Source organism: Mycena indigotica, assembly GCF_014461135.1.
Source record: "Mycena indigotica strain 171206Taipei chromosome Unknown Mind.scaff0005, whole genome shotgun sequence".
Classification (NCBI taxonomy): Eukaryota; Fungi; Basidiomycota; class Agaricomycetes; order Agaricales; family Mycenaceae; genus Mycena; species Mycena indigotica.
This window is the reverse complement of record NW_023503004.1, coordinates 5,710,408-5,721,350: the sequence shown is the minus strand read 5'-3', so window position 1 is coordinate 5,721,350 and position 10,943 is coordinate 5,710,408. Positions and strand designations below refer to the sequence as shown.

The 10,943-nt window shown below is 51.9% G+C and overlaps 1 protein-coding gene across 1 annotated transcript; it reads right to left on the bottom strand.

The window, feature by feature from the left end:
• Window positions 1-8,149: 8,149 nt before the first annotated feature.
• Window positions 8,150-10,518, bottom strand: MIND_00654200 (Serine protease S53; the record flags this gene model as incomplete). Its single annotated transcript, XM_037363270.1, has 13 exons — window positions 10,237-10,518; window positions 9,786-10,181; window positions 9,641-9,730; window positions 9,478-9,593; window positions 9,353-9,422; window positions 9,254-9,301; window positions 9,100-9,203; window positions 8,987-9,054; window positions 8,778-8,931; window positions 8,582-8,718; window positions 8,364-8,534; window positions 8,248-8,309; window positions 8,150-8,200 (listed from the first exon to the last, which is right to left on the bottom strand). The coding sequence occupies exons 1-13, from the start codon at window positions 10,504-10,506 to the stop codon at window positions 8,150-8,152; spliced, it is 1,737 nt and encodes a 578-aa protein (XP_037221191.1). The 5' UTR covers window positions 10,507-10,518.
• Window positions 10,519-10,943: the final 425 nt, after the last annotated feature.

The window sequence follows — 10,943 nt, the reverse complement described above, 5'->3', positions numbered from 1 at the left end:
CAGACGTACCCTATCGTGGCAAGAACAAACGCCCTGTCCTCGGCGAACCGCCTGACCGACGCCCACACCGGCCAGATACCAATCCACCAAAGACGATTGAAAGGGCATTGACACTGCCAATCCACCTATAATTTCGTCAACGAAGGCAGAGAACAGGATAGGGCACGACAGACGCGATGGCCGATGGCGAGTGTGTGGACTCGTGGAGAGATAACCTCACGTATAAAAATCCAAGCGCGCTGAGACCGGCATCACTAACCGCGAGGAATTGAGATTGAGAAGCACCTTCTAAACGTCCAGGCTGAGGCTTGGACGATAGAATTGCATGATGTTTCATGCTCGACGCATTCAGAAACTAACCAGCCGCTCTGCAAGGGCCTGCACCAGTTACAATTTTTTACAATTTCCGCACTGTCTCCCAAAAAGGCAGGTAACCTGCCAAATCGGGCAGGAGCACAAGTCGAGGTCGATATGGCAGGATGCGGAGATGCATGAGAGCAAGTGTAGGGATTTGATGGTGATGATAGCGAAACGTGAAAATAGCGAAAACGGAAGTATCATGCGTTTGAGTAGATGCCTCGAATGGAGAGTGAAATATGTAGATTGAAACGGATGAGAAGAGGTCCTAAAGGAAGAGGTCCGAAAGGAAGAGGTAAAACGAAGTAGTATAGTATGCATGCAAAGGTGGAAGGGGGTAATACGAAAGTATAAGCATGAGAAGGACGCAGCCAAGTGTGGCCAGCGCTCTCCCAGAAAGCAATATGTACAGCATCTTTCCGTACTCAATGGGCGGTATCGGAATGAAATGGGAGCACAGGATCAGATATGGTGGTTTGGAGGGACGAGTGTTGTGTGCGTGAGTTACGTCGATGTCATGAGGGGGCCAAGTACCGAAAGACGGTTTGGACACATGTACAGCCATATCGACACGGTAGTAGTGCAGGGGTGGTGGCATTTGATCCTTGCAAGCCTTCTGCGACTTCGAGTCCAGCTGCTTCGGCACCCGAAGACGGCAGTCGAAGACAGTGGACTGATAGGGACCATGTCCAATCGGCCTTCCAGGCGGGGACAAAAAATTTCGTTCCGTAAATGCATTACGGAAGTGCTTGAATATCTTCCAAGACGGGTCCCCCGTCTCTGGGGAAGTTGTAGCCCCCCTCTCTATCCCAAGACCACGAAAGAATTGCTCCAAGCCGACTGACGTCGTAGAAGACGACTCAGTCGCAGAAAAGGACCATTCCGTGAAGCCAAAGCGGCCAAAATCGATATACGACAGGCCATACTGATGGAACGTCGGGAGATCGGGTCGCTGCAGCGACTGGTGTCCACTTTGGGTAGGTAGCAAAACGCTCAGGAGTGACGGTCACCCCCGGTGACATAGCGAGAAATTGTGTCGCAAGATTTCGGAGGGAGGAGAGGAGGATGAGGGGGGGAGAAAGGTGCAGCAGGATCCAAGGGGAATGAAAGGAGATGGTATTGGATAACGGATTCTTGAAGTTGACTCCCCTCAGTTGCCGGGCAAACAAACTGAAAGCAGTCTCGGAGTCCCAAGGATTCCAGTCTTCTAGTCGTTCCAGCATATTCTAGCACATCGTGATATCGAGGCCTCGCTGTTGTGCGTCTATTATGAGGGGAAAACCACGACGAGTGCTGTAAAAACGGCATTGGAGTCGGAATTGGGAACCGTGTTGTGGTCCCTGTCGTCAGAATGTGAGGGGGATGTGCACAAGCTGCAGTTGCGGAGGAGTTGGGGGGAGTAGAAGGAGGGCGCGCGGAGGATTCGAAGGATAGCTTGATAAACGACGGCAAGCAGGAAAATGGTGAGATGGCGCAGACTAGCGGCCACAGCTGTGACGCGGTTTGTCGCAGGGAAATTTCGAAGGCAGGGAATAAGGCCAAACGAAATGGAAAGGTGCGGAAAGTTCGAAGAGTGACGAAAGGAAAGTGGGTATCGAGTAAGGGGTAAAATGTGAAGTTTTGCTGTCGTTTGCTGGCGAAAAGAAGGTTCCCAATCCATGTTTTTTCATAGTTTTGTAGGGTTCATACGAAAGGTTCTCCCCTCCGACTTCGTCTATCGAGCGGCGACAAGCAACCTGAGGATATGCGTTTGTAGGGTGTCGTTGCTGTAAAAAAAGCATGAACTTAGGCATTAGTAGCTATAGTATAGCTACGCACCAGATATAACCCTTCCCTATGTTTCTGGGTAGCAGTTGCACGGGCTCTATTTGCTCCATCTTATATTCCGGTCCTATCAGTAGACGAAGAGCGAGCGCATTGAGTGAAATGACAACGGTGCTGAACGAGAGGCGGCCGAAATGCTTTCCATGGTAGGTCTTTCGTGAATACTGTACATGCTGGTCAGCCAAGAGAAGGTGGTAAATCGTCTAACGGCGCACCATATCGAGTTGTTTCCATTCAAGCGCTGACTCTTCTCCTGTCTTTTTGTAAAGCGCTCGGGAAGCTGGCAATATGAAAGCAAATTTGAATTGCTGTCGAGTTGGACAATTGGCATGAGGGGGATTGGGCAGCTAGAAGCGAAATAAGTCGTTGTTGACGGCACGACGACAAACAAGGCTGACCAAGGACAAGACTACGAGAAGAAGCCTCCCTGAGCAGCGACACTCTGGCTATGCGCAGAGCTAGCGGCCAGACACGCAAAGCTGTGAGCACTCGTCAACTTCCCTGCAAATGCAAAAGAAAGAAACGGCGCACCAATTCCTTGCCCGTTTTCATTCCCGCACTAGCCTGAGCTCCTGGATTCTGCAAGAAAGCGCACGAAGGCGCGCGAGAGTCGCCTCATCCTGGTCGAGTTGTTCGGACCCGTGTCGAAGGAATCGGTGGGTGACAGTCAGGAAGAAGATTTTGTAGATCACGGGGACAATCAATCGACTCCACCGAATACTACTTACTACATCATCTCTTGGGCATGGAGAGCCCCGGCCTACTCAAAACCATTCGAGCGCTCAGAAAACCTATGTTGCTGCCCTTCAGTGTTAATGGATGCCGCGAGCGCCACGATTTATGACACCTACTCGCACGATTCAATGTGTCTCGCGCTGGAAAGCCTGCAAGAATCATGGCGGCCCTCAAAATACTAGTGGCATCGGTCCTTTCGCGACTCGAATTTCTGGACTACGCTCGAGGTGTGTCTCTCACAAATGCCGACACTTCTCTTCTCACTAGCAAAACTCAGGCGGACGAACAACCACTCGCGTTCTTTCAAACACAAACCAGCCTTACCGACCGCGAGGACATTGAGAAGGGTGTTGTCTAGACCCGGGTGCGGTATAATTAAATGCTCCATCCGTACGCGTTGCTGACTGGAGTGCAGTCATTTCCTCATGCATAGATCGAACCGACATAGCTCTTTTACCGGTCCATTCCCCCGCTATCAAGCACCTCCTCAAGCGACCTACAACATTTACTCAGTCTCCTCGATGCTGGCCAGTGGCTGTTTGTGTCTGCCAGTGTCTTGCCAGTCTGCGACGAAAAAATGGCAAAGACTGTGACCCCACTCACAAGGGCATTGCTTGTGGCCTGCGCCGAGGTCAGTCTTTTGCATATCCGTGTGTTTTCCGCCCACCCTCTTTAGACTTTTGCAGCTTCGACATGCCCTCTTCAAATCAGCACGGGCGTCTTTCCCAGCAACATCAAACATCCGAGTCCTAGGCTCCATGTTCCTTTCTTTCACTGCCAGCATCGTCTTCCACCTCTTCTCCGCCATATAACAACTCATGCTCGTCGCTGCCTTCAAGTTGCTGCCTCAACCATCCTCTTACTGGCACTGGCAGGCTCCGTAATTCTTCTGCGACGAAGCCGAGCGCGCATTGGGCAATGGCCATTGGCCCTACCACTCGCCCGCTTGAAAACGCGAAATCTTGAAGGGCTTGTTCGAGCCTGAGTTCCCGCAAGGGAGCGTTCATATCGAGAGGCACTTCGTGGACATCGGTGGCTGCAGAGGATTTCGTGCCGGTGGGCATGCGCAGGGAGAGGGCGATTTTGATTAATCATGCGAGCGGCCTTAAAGTTGATGTTAAGAAACGCCTTTGCTTTTGGTTAAGTCTTGAGAAAACTTGACAGAAGCCTGGGCGGAGTCTGTAGAACTGCTGCGTGGTGCAAATGATGGAACCACTGGCACAAGTACGTCACTGCTGTGGACAAGCTGTGTACGCTTTAGACGGCAGAAGTACACCGCCTCGATTGTGTGTGTGTAAGGTGCGGACACAGATGATACAAATCCGGGAAACATCATACTTACTCAATACAAGTAGCAATAAACAAACAAGTGTCAACACTATATCGATTTGACAATTACCAGCCGCGCGTCGGGTAGAAACGGTCGTAAACACCGGTGCTCAACGAACAAGGACACAACAACAAAGCGGCACACACAGAATAATAACAAGACTCGGACCTGCAACAAAAACAAAGGCAATCTGACCGCCCGCCGTGTACTTAATCAATCGTTGTTTCCTCAAGTGGTTGTCTCTGACTCGTGTGATCGAGCACACAATCAGTGCCCATCCACGAGGGTCACTATAAAGCAAGCCATGACTCTGAGTTGAAACCTACATCCTCCCGCCATACCTTCCTTCCTCCCTCATCCACCGCACAAGTCCAACTTCTAGAGACTTCCCCCCCTCCCAAGCATGCCTCCCAATATCAGGACCACTCGACAGAGACGACAGTCACGAAGCCTGGTTGCGCTACAACCCAGAAAACGACGAGGAACGAGGCAAGTCGGAGTTCGAAAGTGGTGATACGGCGTCGCATTTGTCTGACTCTGTCCACAGCCTACATGCCCATGTGGCTCCCGTCCCCCGCAGACCTAGTTACGATGCGGCACAGCACTTGAGTTTCCCCCCGCCGCCACCACCTCCCTATATTAACATTGATGATGTCGCCGACCTCGACTACGAGGAGAGGCTTTGTCTCTGCGCGATGAACGTGGCCGACTCTGGTGAATGGATTCACCTGCCTCCCCCTCCCGGGCATATTGAAGGCATAAAGACGGCGCATGGTGAAGACGAACGAATAAAGAATCTGAGGAAGGATCCCTTCTGCGATAATCTCAGGTATCGCTTCGACCCAAAGTCAGGAAAATGGCGGTGGGTGGTTGACTGTTGGGGCTGTGGTAGGGAAATCCAGCTGGACAACAGGAGGGAGGTGTATCCACACGCCTGGAACAAGCATCGCTCGACATGTCTGTGCGTACAGCTGCTCGCATTGTGCATTGAGCCAGTGGGTCCCTTCTGTCAGCGCCACTTTCCTGCATTTGACAAAGACGCAGCGCAGAGCACAGGAAGAAGATACAAGACTTGCGAGCGGAGAGATAAAGCATCGCAGGCTCATACGAAAGTATCTGCCCAAGATAAGAAATAATCCAAAGGCCTCTCGCCATCCCACTGGCAGAGGAATTGCGATCAAGATGTTGCTCTGCTAGGCATAGTCTATTGTCTCTACTATTGAGTGAGTCACAGAACTACAAGTAGATACACAGTCCACTGACCTTTTCCCAGCGACGCTTGCAGGGTTGCGGAAGTTTTCGGCTTGTACGGACTTGTTCTTGGTTTACGACACGATACTATAGTACTTATCCCGTTTGTGACATAATGTGATAAATTTCCCCTTGGCCTGAGGTGTCTGTTGCGAGGGAGGCAGCTTCGGAAACAGGGCATGCAGGCCGCAACTCCTCGTCAGACCACACGATTGACGAGTACAGGTTTGAAGGTAGCTTGACAAGCCTTTTCCACCATCGAGCTCGGGGTTGACGATGACAATATGGCAGTAATAGATTGAATTGCGTTAGAGTAGTGTACTACACCACTACAGTAAACGCGAGCATTTGCGCATGGGAAGTTGCAAGCGATGGCTCAGAAAACAAATTTCCCCACTCAGATGTATCGAAATACCGCGATCTCGTCGATAAGCCCGGATTCAGCTCGTTAGCCAAAAACTCCATCGACGAGGATATTGAGGGGGGAAATTCGGTCCGAGAAGAATTAGGGTCACTGAAGAGGATGTATTGCACGACGAGATACGGTCGATGGAAGCGCAGGTGTTGTAGATACAGAGTCGCGAACTCGTGTCCTTGCAGCGTGACAGTGACAGATGTGACCTTCGGGAAAAAGACGACGATGAAAAGGGTCGCCGGAGGAGGCGCGGCGGCGGCGAACATTTTCAAGTAGGAAGGAAGATCCTGTAGCATCACTAGAGACACTTGATGAGTTGTCTGAGCAACATCCTGGCCTCTTGAATGGCTTTGGGGGCTGAAAAAACACCAAAATGACGGATGAGGTCGAGTACAGCCAGTCGATGTGTTCGGAAATGTTGGTAGGAAGGATAGTGAGCCGTCGGCGATCGTGTAGTACAAGTTTGCCAGTCGGAATCCCTCGCAAGTTGTACTACAAGTCGATTCTGGCCCTGTCGATGCCGTTGGAGAAAACGGTGTCGACGAGGACCTTAACGGTCGTATTCGAGCCCAAGAAGAATTGAGTGAAGTATATGTTGTCTATTGCACCATAAGATGCGGTGCATAGAGGAGTAGGTTTCGTACATTGAAACTTGCAAAATTGCGTGCTTGCAGCGTGACCGTGACGCGTGTGACTCGAAATAAGAAGACGCGAAAAGGCGTCGTTGAAGCGGTGTCGTCTCTGCTATGGGTTTGGAATGCATAAAGAGGGCTATGGAGGAAAGCATAGGGAGTCGAAAAGACTCGTAATGCCAGTCAGGCATCCGAGAGATGTCGCGCCGTATACACAGGGCGGGTCAGGAAAATGCGTTTGCGGAATCATCCCAGTGTGTCGTGGTTGCCGAAGAACGTGCCCGTCATTTGACGGAGATACTTGGTGAATGGACGGAGCGCAGTGTTTAGTCTGGACCCCACAATGCTTGGTTCCTCCGCTCCGGTAGCTCCGCTGTACGCCCATGGCCATTGACGATAGATTTCGGGAAGTAGTTCTTGTGGCGTATAATGTGTGTGCGTTTCAGAGACGGTAGCGCCATCCTCCAAAGCCACGGCGCCTCTGAGCCATCTTCGCGAAAGGCAGGGAAGGCGTGTCTCATTTTCACGCAACTTTCGCTCCTTCCAAGTGGGTAACAACGTTTCTCGTTCTCGCAGCCGATGACTTGAAGCGAAGGGAAAAGATGCAAAGATCTTTTCTACATGCGGCGACCCGCAACGAGATATAGCGCCGAAAAGAGCAACAGCAGAAGAGGGAAGCGCAAGAGGAAGGGACTATGTGAGGTTCTTGTCGGTCATGAGGTGAGTGTGAACGAGGGCATTGTAAGCGGGAATCTTGGATTCTGCAGTAGAGAAGAAAAGTCAGTGTCTGAAAGCACTGAGGAGCGGGCAGACACACCAAGCGACCATTTCTGTCTCGGTCTCTGTGAACAACAGCGACGGCGGCACAGTCAGAAATACGGCGAGCCATGCACAGTGTGGCGTATTCTGGTTCGGAGGCTCGAGGCAGCGCAGAAAGCTGGACAAACGACATCCACGTTCTTCTGGGTTTCCGCTTCAGACAATGTCGACATTCGGTCTGCGTGGAGATACGCTGGATGCTACGAGTCAGTAAGAGCGGACGTGGTGGAGGGCAGTCAAGAGAGCAGGCATACCATCGTCAGGCCCGTTCCTAGCATCGCATTCCAGTTTTCCCTTCCATGCTCAGGTACCAGGTTGCCTCGCCGGTATCACGCAGCAATTGGGTTCCGTTGAAGTGCCCTCTTTGATAGTTATGGAGTTCATGGCATGTTGGGTGCGGACAGTGGAAGGCGGGAGGATGAAGGGAAGAAGTAGCTTAGGATATGTGATGCATGACTGTGACCGCCGCTAGATTCTTGCTTGAGAGCGACTTCAATCTGACCATAGTTGCATAGCGTTGTCCAAAAGCAGTATGACGAGAAAATACCAAGAGTACGAATCTGGGAGCCTATGTCGATTAACTCACGAACTCAAAAACACGGCGTGGACCAAACCCGGGCCCCCTCGTCGTTGTCAGTATCTCGTTGCGTCGTCATTTACAGTAAGTACGACTGTGGCCATGAACTCATTTGGTTTCCCAGTGAAAATATGCCATTGATTTGGATACTCGGTACATAACACCCTTTTCCTTTAAATCCATCCTCTTCAGTTCTCCCGCTGGAACTTTTACAAACCAGCAGCCGCCAGCAGCAGATTGAAGTTGGGTGTACCAAGACCCTGTGGCCTATGAGAAGCCCGCCCCGGATATCACAAGAGACACGCACCGTAACTGGGTCCCAGCCAGCTTTCGCGGAGAAGCCATTGGTATTACAACCCGGGTTAGTACCTGCGTCCATTCAGTACCCATTCCACCGAGCTAGAGCATGAACAAGTAGCTTACCGGTGGTAACATCGGTAAACGCGGCCCTGCCGGCGGGACTGTACAGGAATGGGTTGAGGAAGCCGAGAACAGGCTTGCCCGCTGCGAGGAGGCGGTCGTTTACAAGCGAGATGATGGACGCGAAGATCGGGGAGGCGCACGACGTGCCGTCGACAAGCCAGAAGCTACCCTCTACACCATGAATCAGCAACGAGTGGAGATAAAAACATGGTACGCACGCCAGGCGATCTCGACGCTTTCTGCGGAGGCTGCGACATCAGGCAAACCACGGCCGGTTGCGTTATAGAGCCCGGCATACTGGTCACCAATGCCTGCGAGGTAGGATTGCACATCGCCAAGCTGGAAATCGGGCGTGCTTAGAAGTAATTAAATCAGCTCCATACAGTCTACAGCTAGCAAATGCTGTAGACTTACGCGAAATGGTTGGAGAAACCTCCGCCTGAAAGCGAGGCGGCAGTCTGCGGGGGTACACCAGTGACACCGCCAACGGAGGTGATGAAGGGGCATCCACCAGGTGCGGTCGGGACGAAGGAAGTACACTCCGTAGTTTGGACTCCACCAACTCCACCTGAATCCATGCCGTGAGCTTGCGAACGAAAGGAAGAAACATAATTTTTTAGTACCGTCACCGGAGGCAAAGAGAACCGATACACCAGCAGCACCGAGTTGCATGTAAGCATTACACATCTCGCTATGAATGATTAACGAGCGAGTCGCGGGGAAAGGGAGTGCTTACACGTTAAGTTCGATTGGCAGATCTGGCTCGTTGAAACCATAGCTGGTTGTCAGAACCGTTGGACGTGTCGCGACGGGAAGGGAGAGGATGAAGTTGGTAATGTCCTACAACAACCAGATCAAGAAATGCACAGGCTCTAAAGCGGAAACTATACCACAAAGCCGGAGATATCGTCTATGGTCTGGTCACCGACAGAAATGAACTGGAGAAAGTGTCAAACGAGCATAGGCGATCGCACAAACAATAGCCTTACAGTAACAGGGACACCTCCAGCAATACCAACTGTGTACTCAACGTCCAAGTCGGCTTCAATACCCGCTTGCCTGGCAGATTTAATGTTAGCGATTGGCCCAAACTCATGTACCTGAAGAAACGCACGATGTAGTCTGCGTATTCTGACCACCATCGATTAGGCTGGTGCTAAAGGTCGAGCCAGAGAAGGTAGGGTTGAGATTCCGGAGGAACAAAGCCAGGTCATTGGAGTTAGCGAATTGCTATCCCAGACATCAACATTGAACGCAATTAGAATGACAGAACATACATCGATGTAGCCTGAGACACCAAGCGTGTTTCCCGTAGCACTGTGGTTGGATTTGGTCGCTGGAACACCGTACAATGCCTGCACGCAAGCCTGAATCACAATAATCTCAATTAGTGATCTCACAAACAGTGAAAGAATCACTTACGGGAGTGACAATACTGGCACAACTCGACGGGACCGCGCGTCCTTGCAGTTCAACAAACTCCTCGCGTTTAGTCTCCGGAACGTGGTTGATGGCGGTAACACCGGGAATGCCCTTGAGCGGGGGCACAAACGCGACAGTTGGGTGGATAAACTTGATGCTCGACTGCAACTCTGCCGGCACCGAGTATTTCAGCGTGCGTACGCTCTTCTTGCCGCTCTCGATGTGCTGGAATTGAACAAAGTCTGCTGCGAGCAGACTGTTGGCAGTCTTTACAGGGACGGTGATTTGCAGGATATCTCCGGCGGCAGACACGGACTTGGCTGAAATGCCGTGCGAGTCGAGCCAGGCGTTTACGGCGGAGAGTGTCTCTGCTGGCGGCTTGACGTATTCCGCAATCTACATCGCCAGGGTCAGGACCGGACAAGGAACAGACCGGACGGGAGGAACGTACCTTCTCGGCCGTGAGATGCTGGCCGTAATTCGCGCTGGCAGGATTGGAAATGTCGTAGGTGACCTTCTCGAGGGCAGTAATGTCGGTATGCGCGAGCGCAATGCGGAGCGTGACCTCTTGCGACGGTGCCACGGACCCGGCATGGGCGAATCCGCGTGGGATCGCTTTCACGGTCTCGTGCACAACCATTGCCCTGCCATTCAGCGGACTGACGCTGGCAGAGGCAACGGCCAGGTAGGCAGCGAGAGCGACAAAGGAGAGGAGACGCATGGGAGGCCGGAGTCTCGTACAGCGAGGAGGACTGGTCGTGCCATATTATATATCGTTGTCGCGAGTCAGTGCTGTCGGGAAGGCGGAAGCTTCAGAAGAGTAGACACAAATAGATAAGGTACAAACACGATAAGACTGCTCATCATAGATCGAAGAGAAGGCGACGGGGAGAAGTTCGTGGCTCCCACGTTGTCGAAAGGCGTCGGGTAAGTCCCTATTGTCCTTCCCATAGTCGTTTGTGACAACATTAGCTGAGCAGCAGCAGGGGAGAGGGTATATGGACAACTGGTCATTGAAGGGGTGTTGTTGAGGGAGGGAGTGCAAACCACGTCACCGCATTCGCTGGCACTTCTGAGCTTCGTAACAGCAGAGTTGATGGATAGCACATGCTATTCGCTTTCGAAGCTTGTTGGTGCCGGCTGCCCGCCGTTCTGATT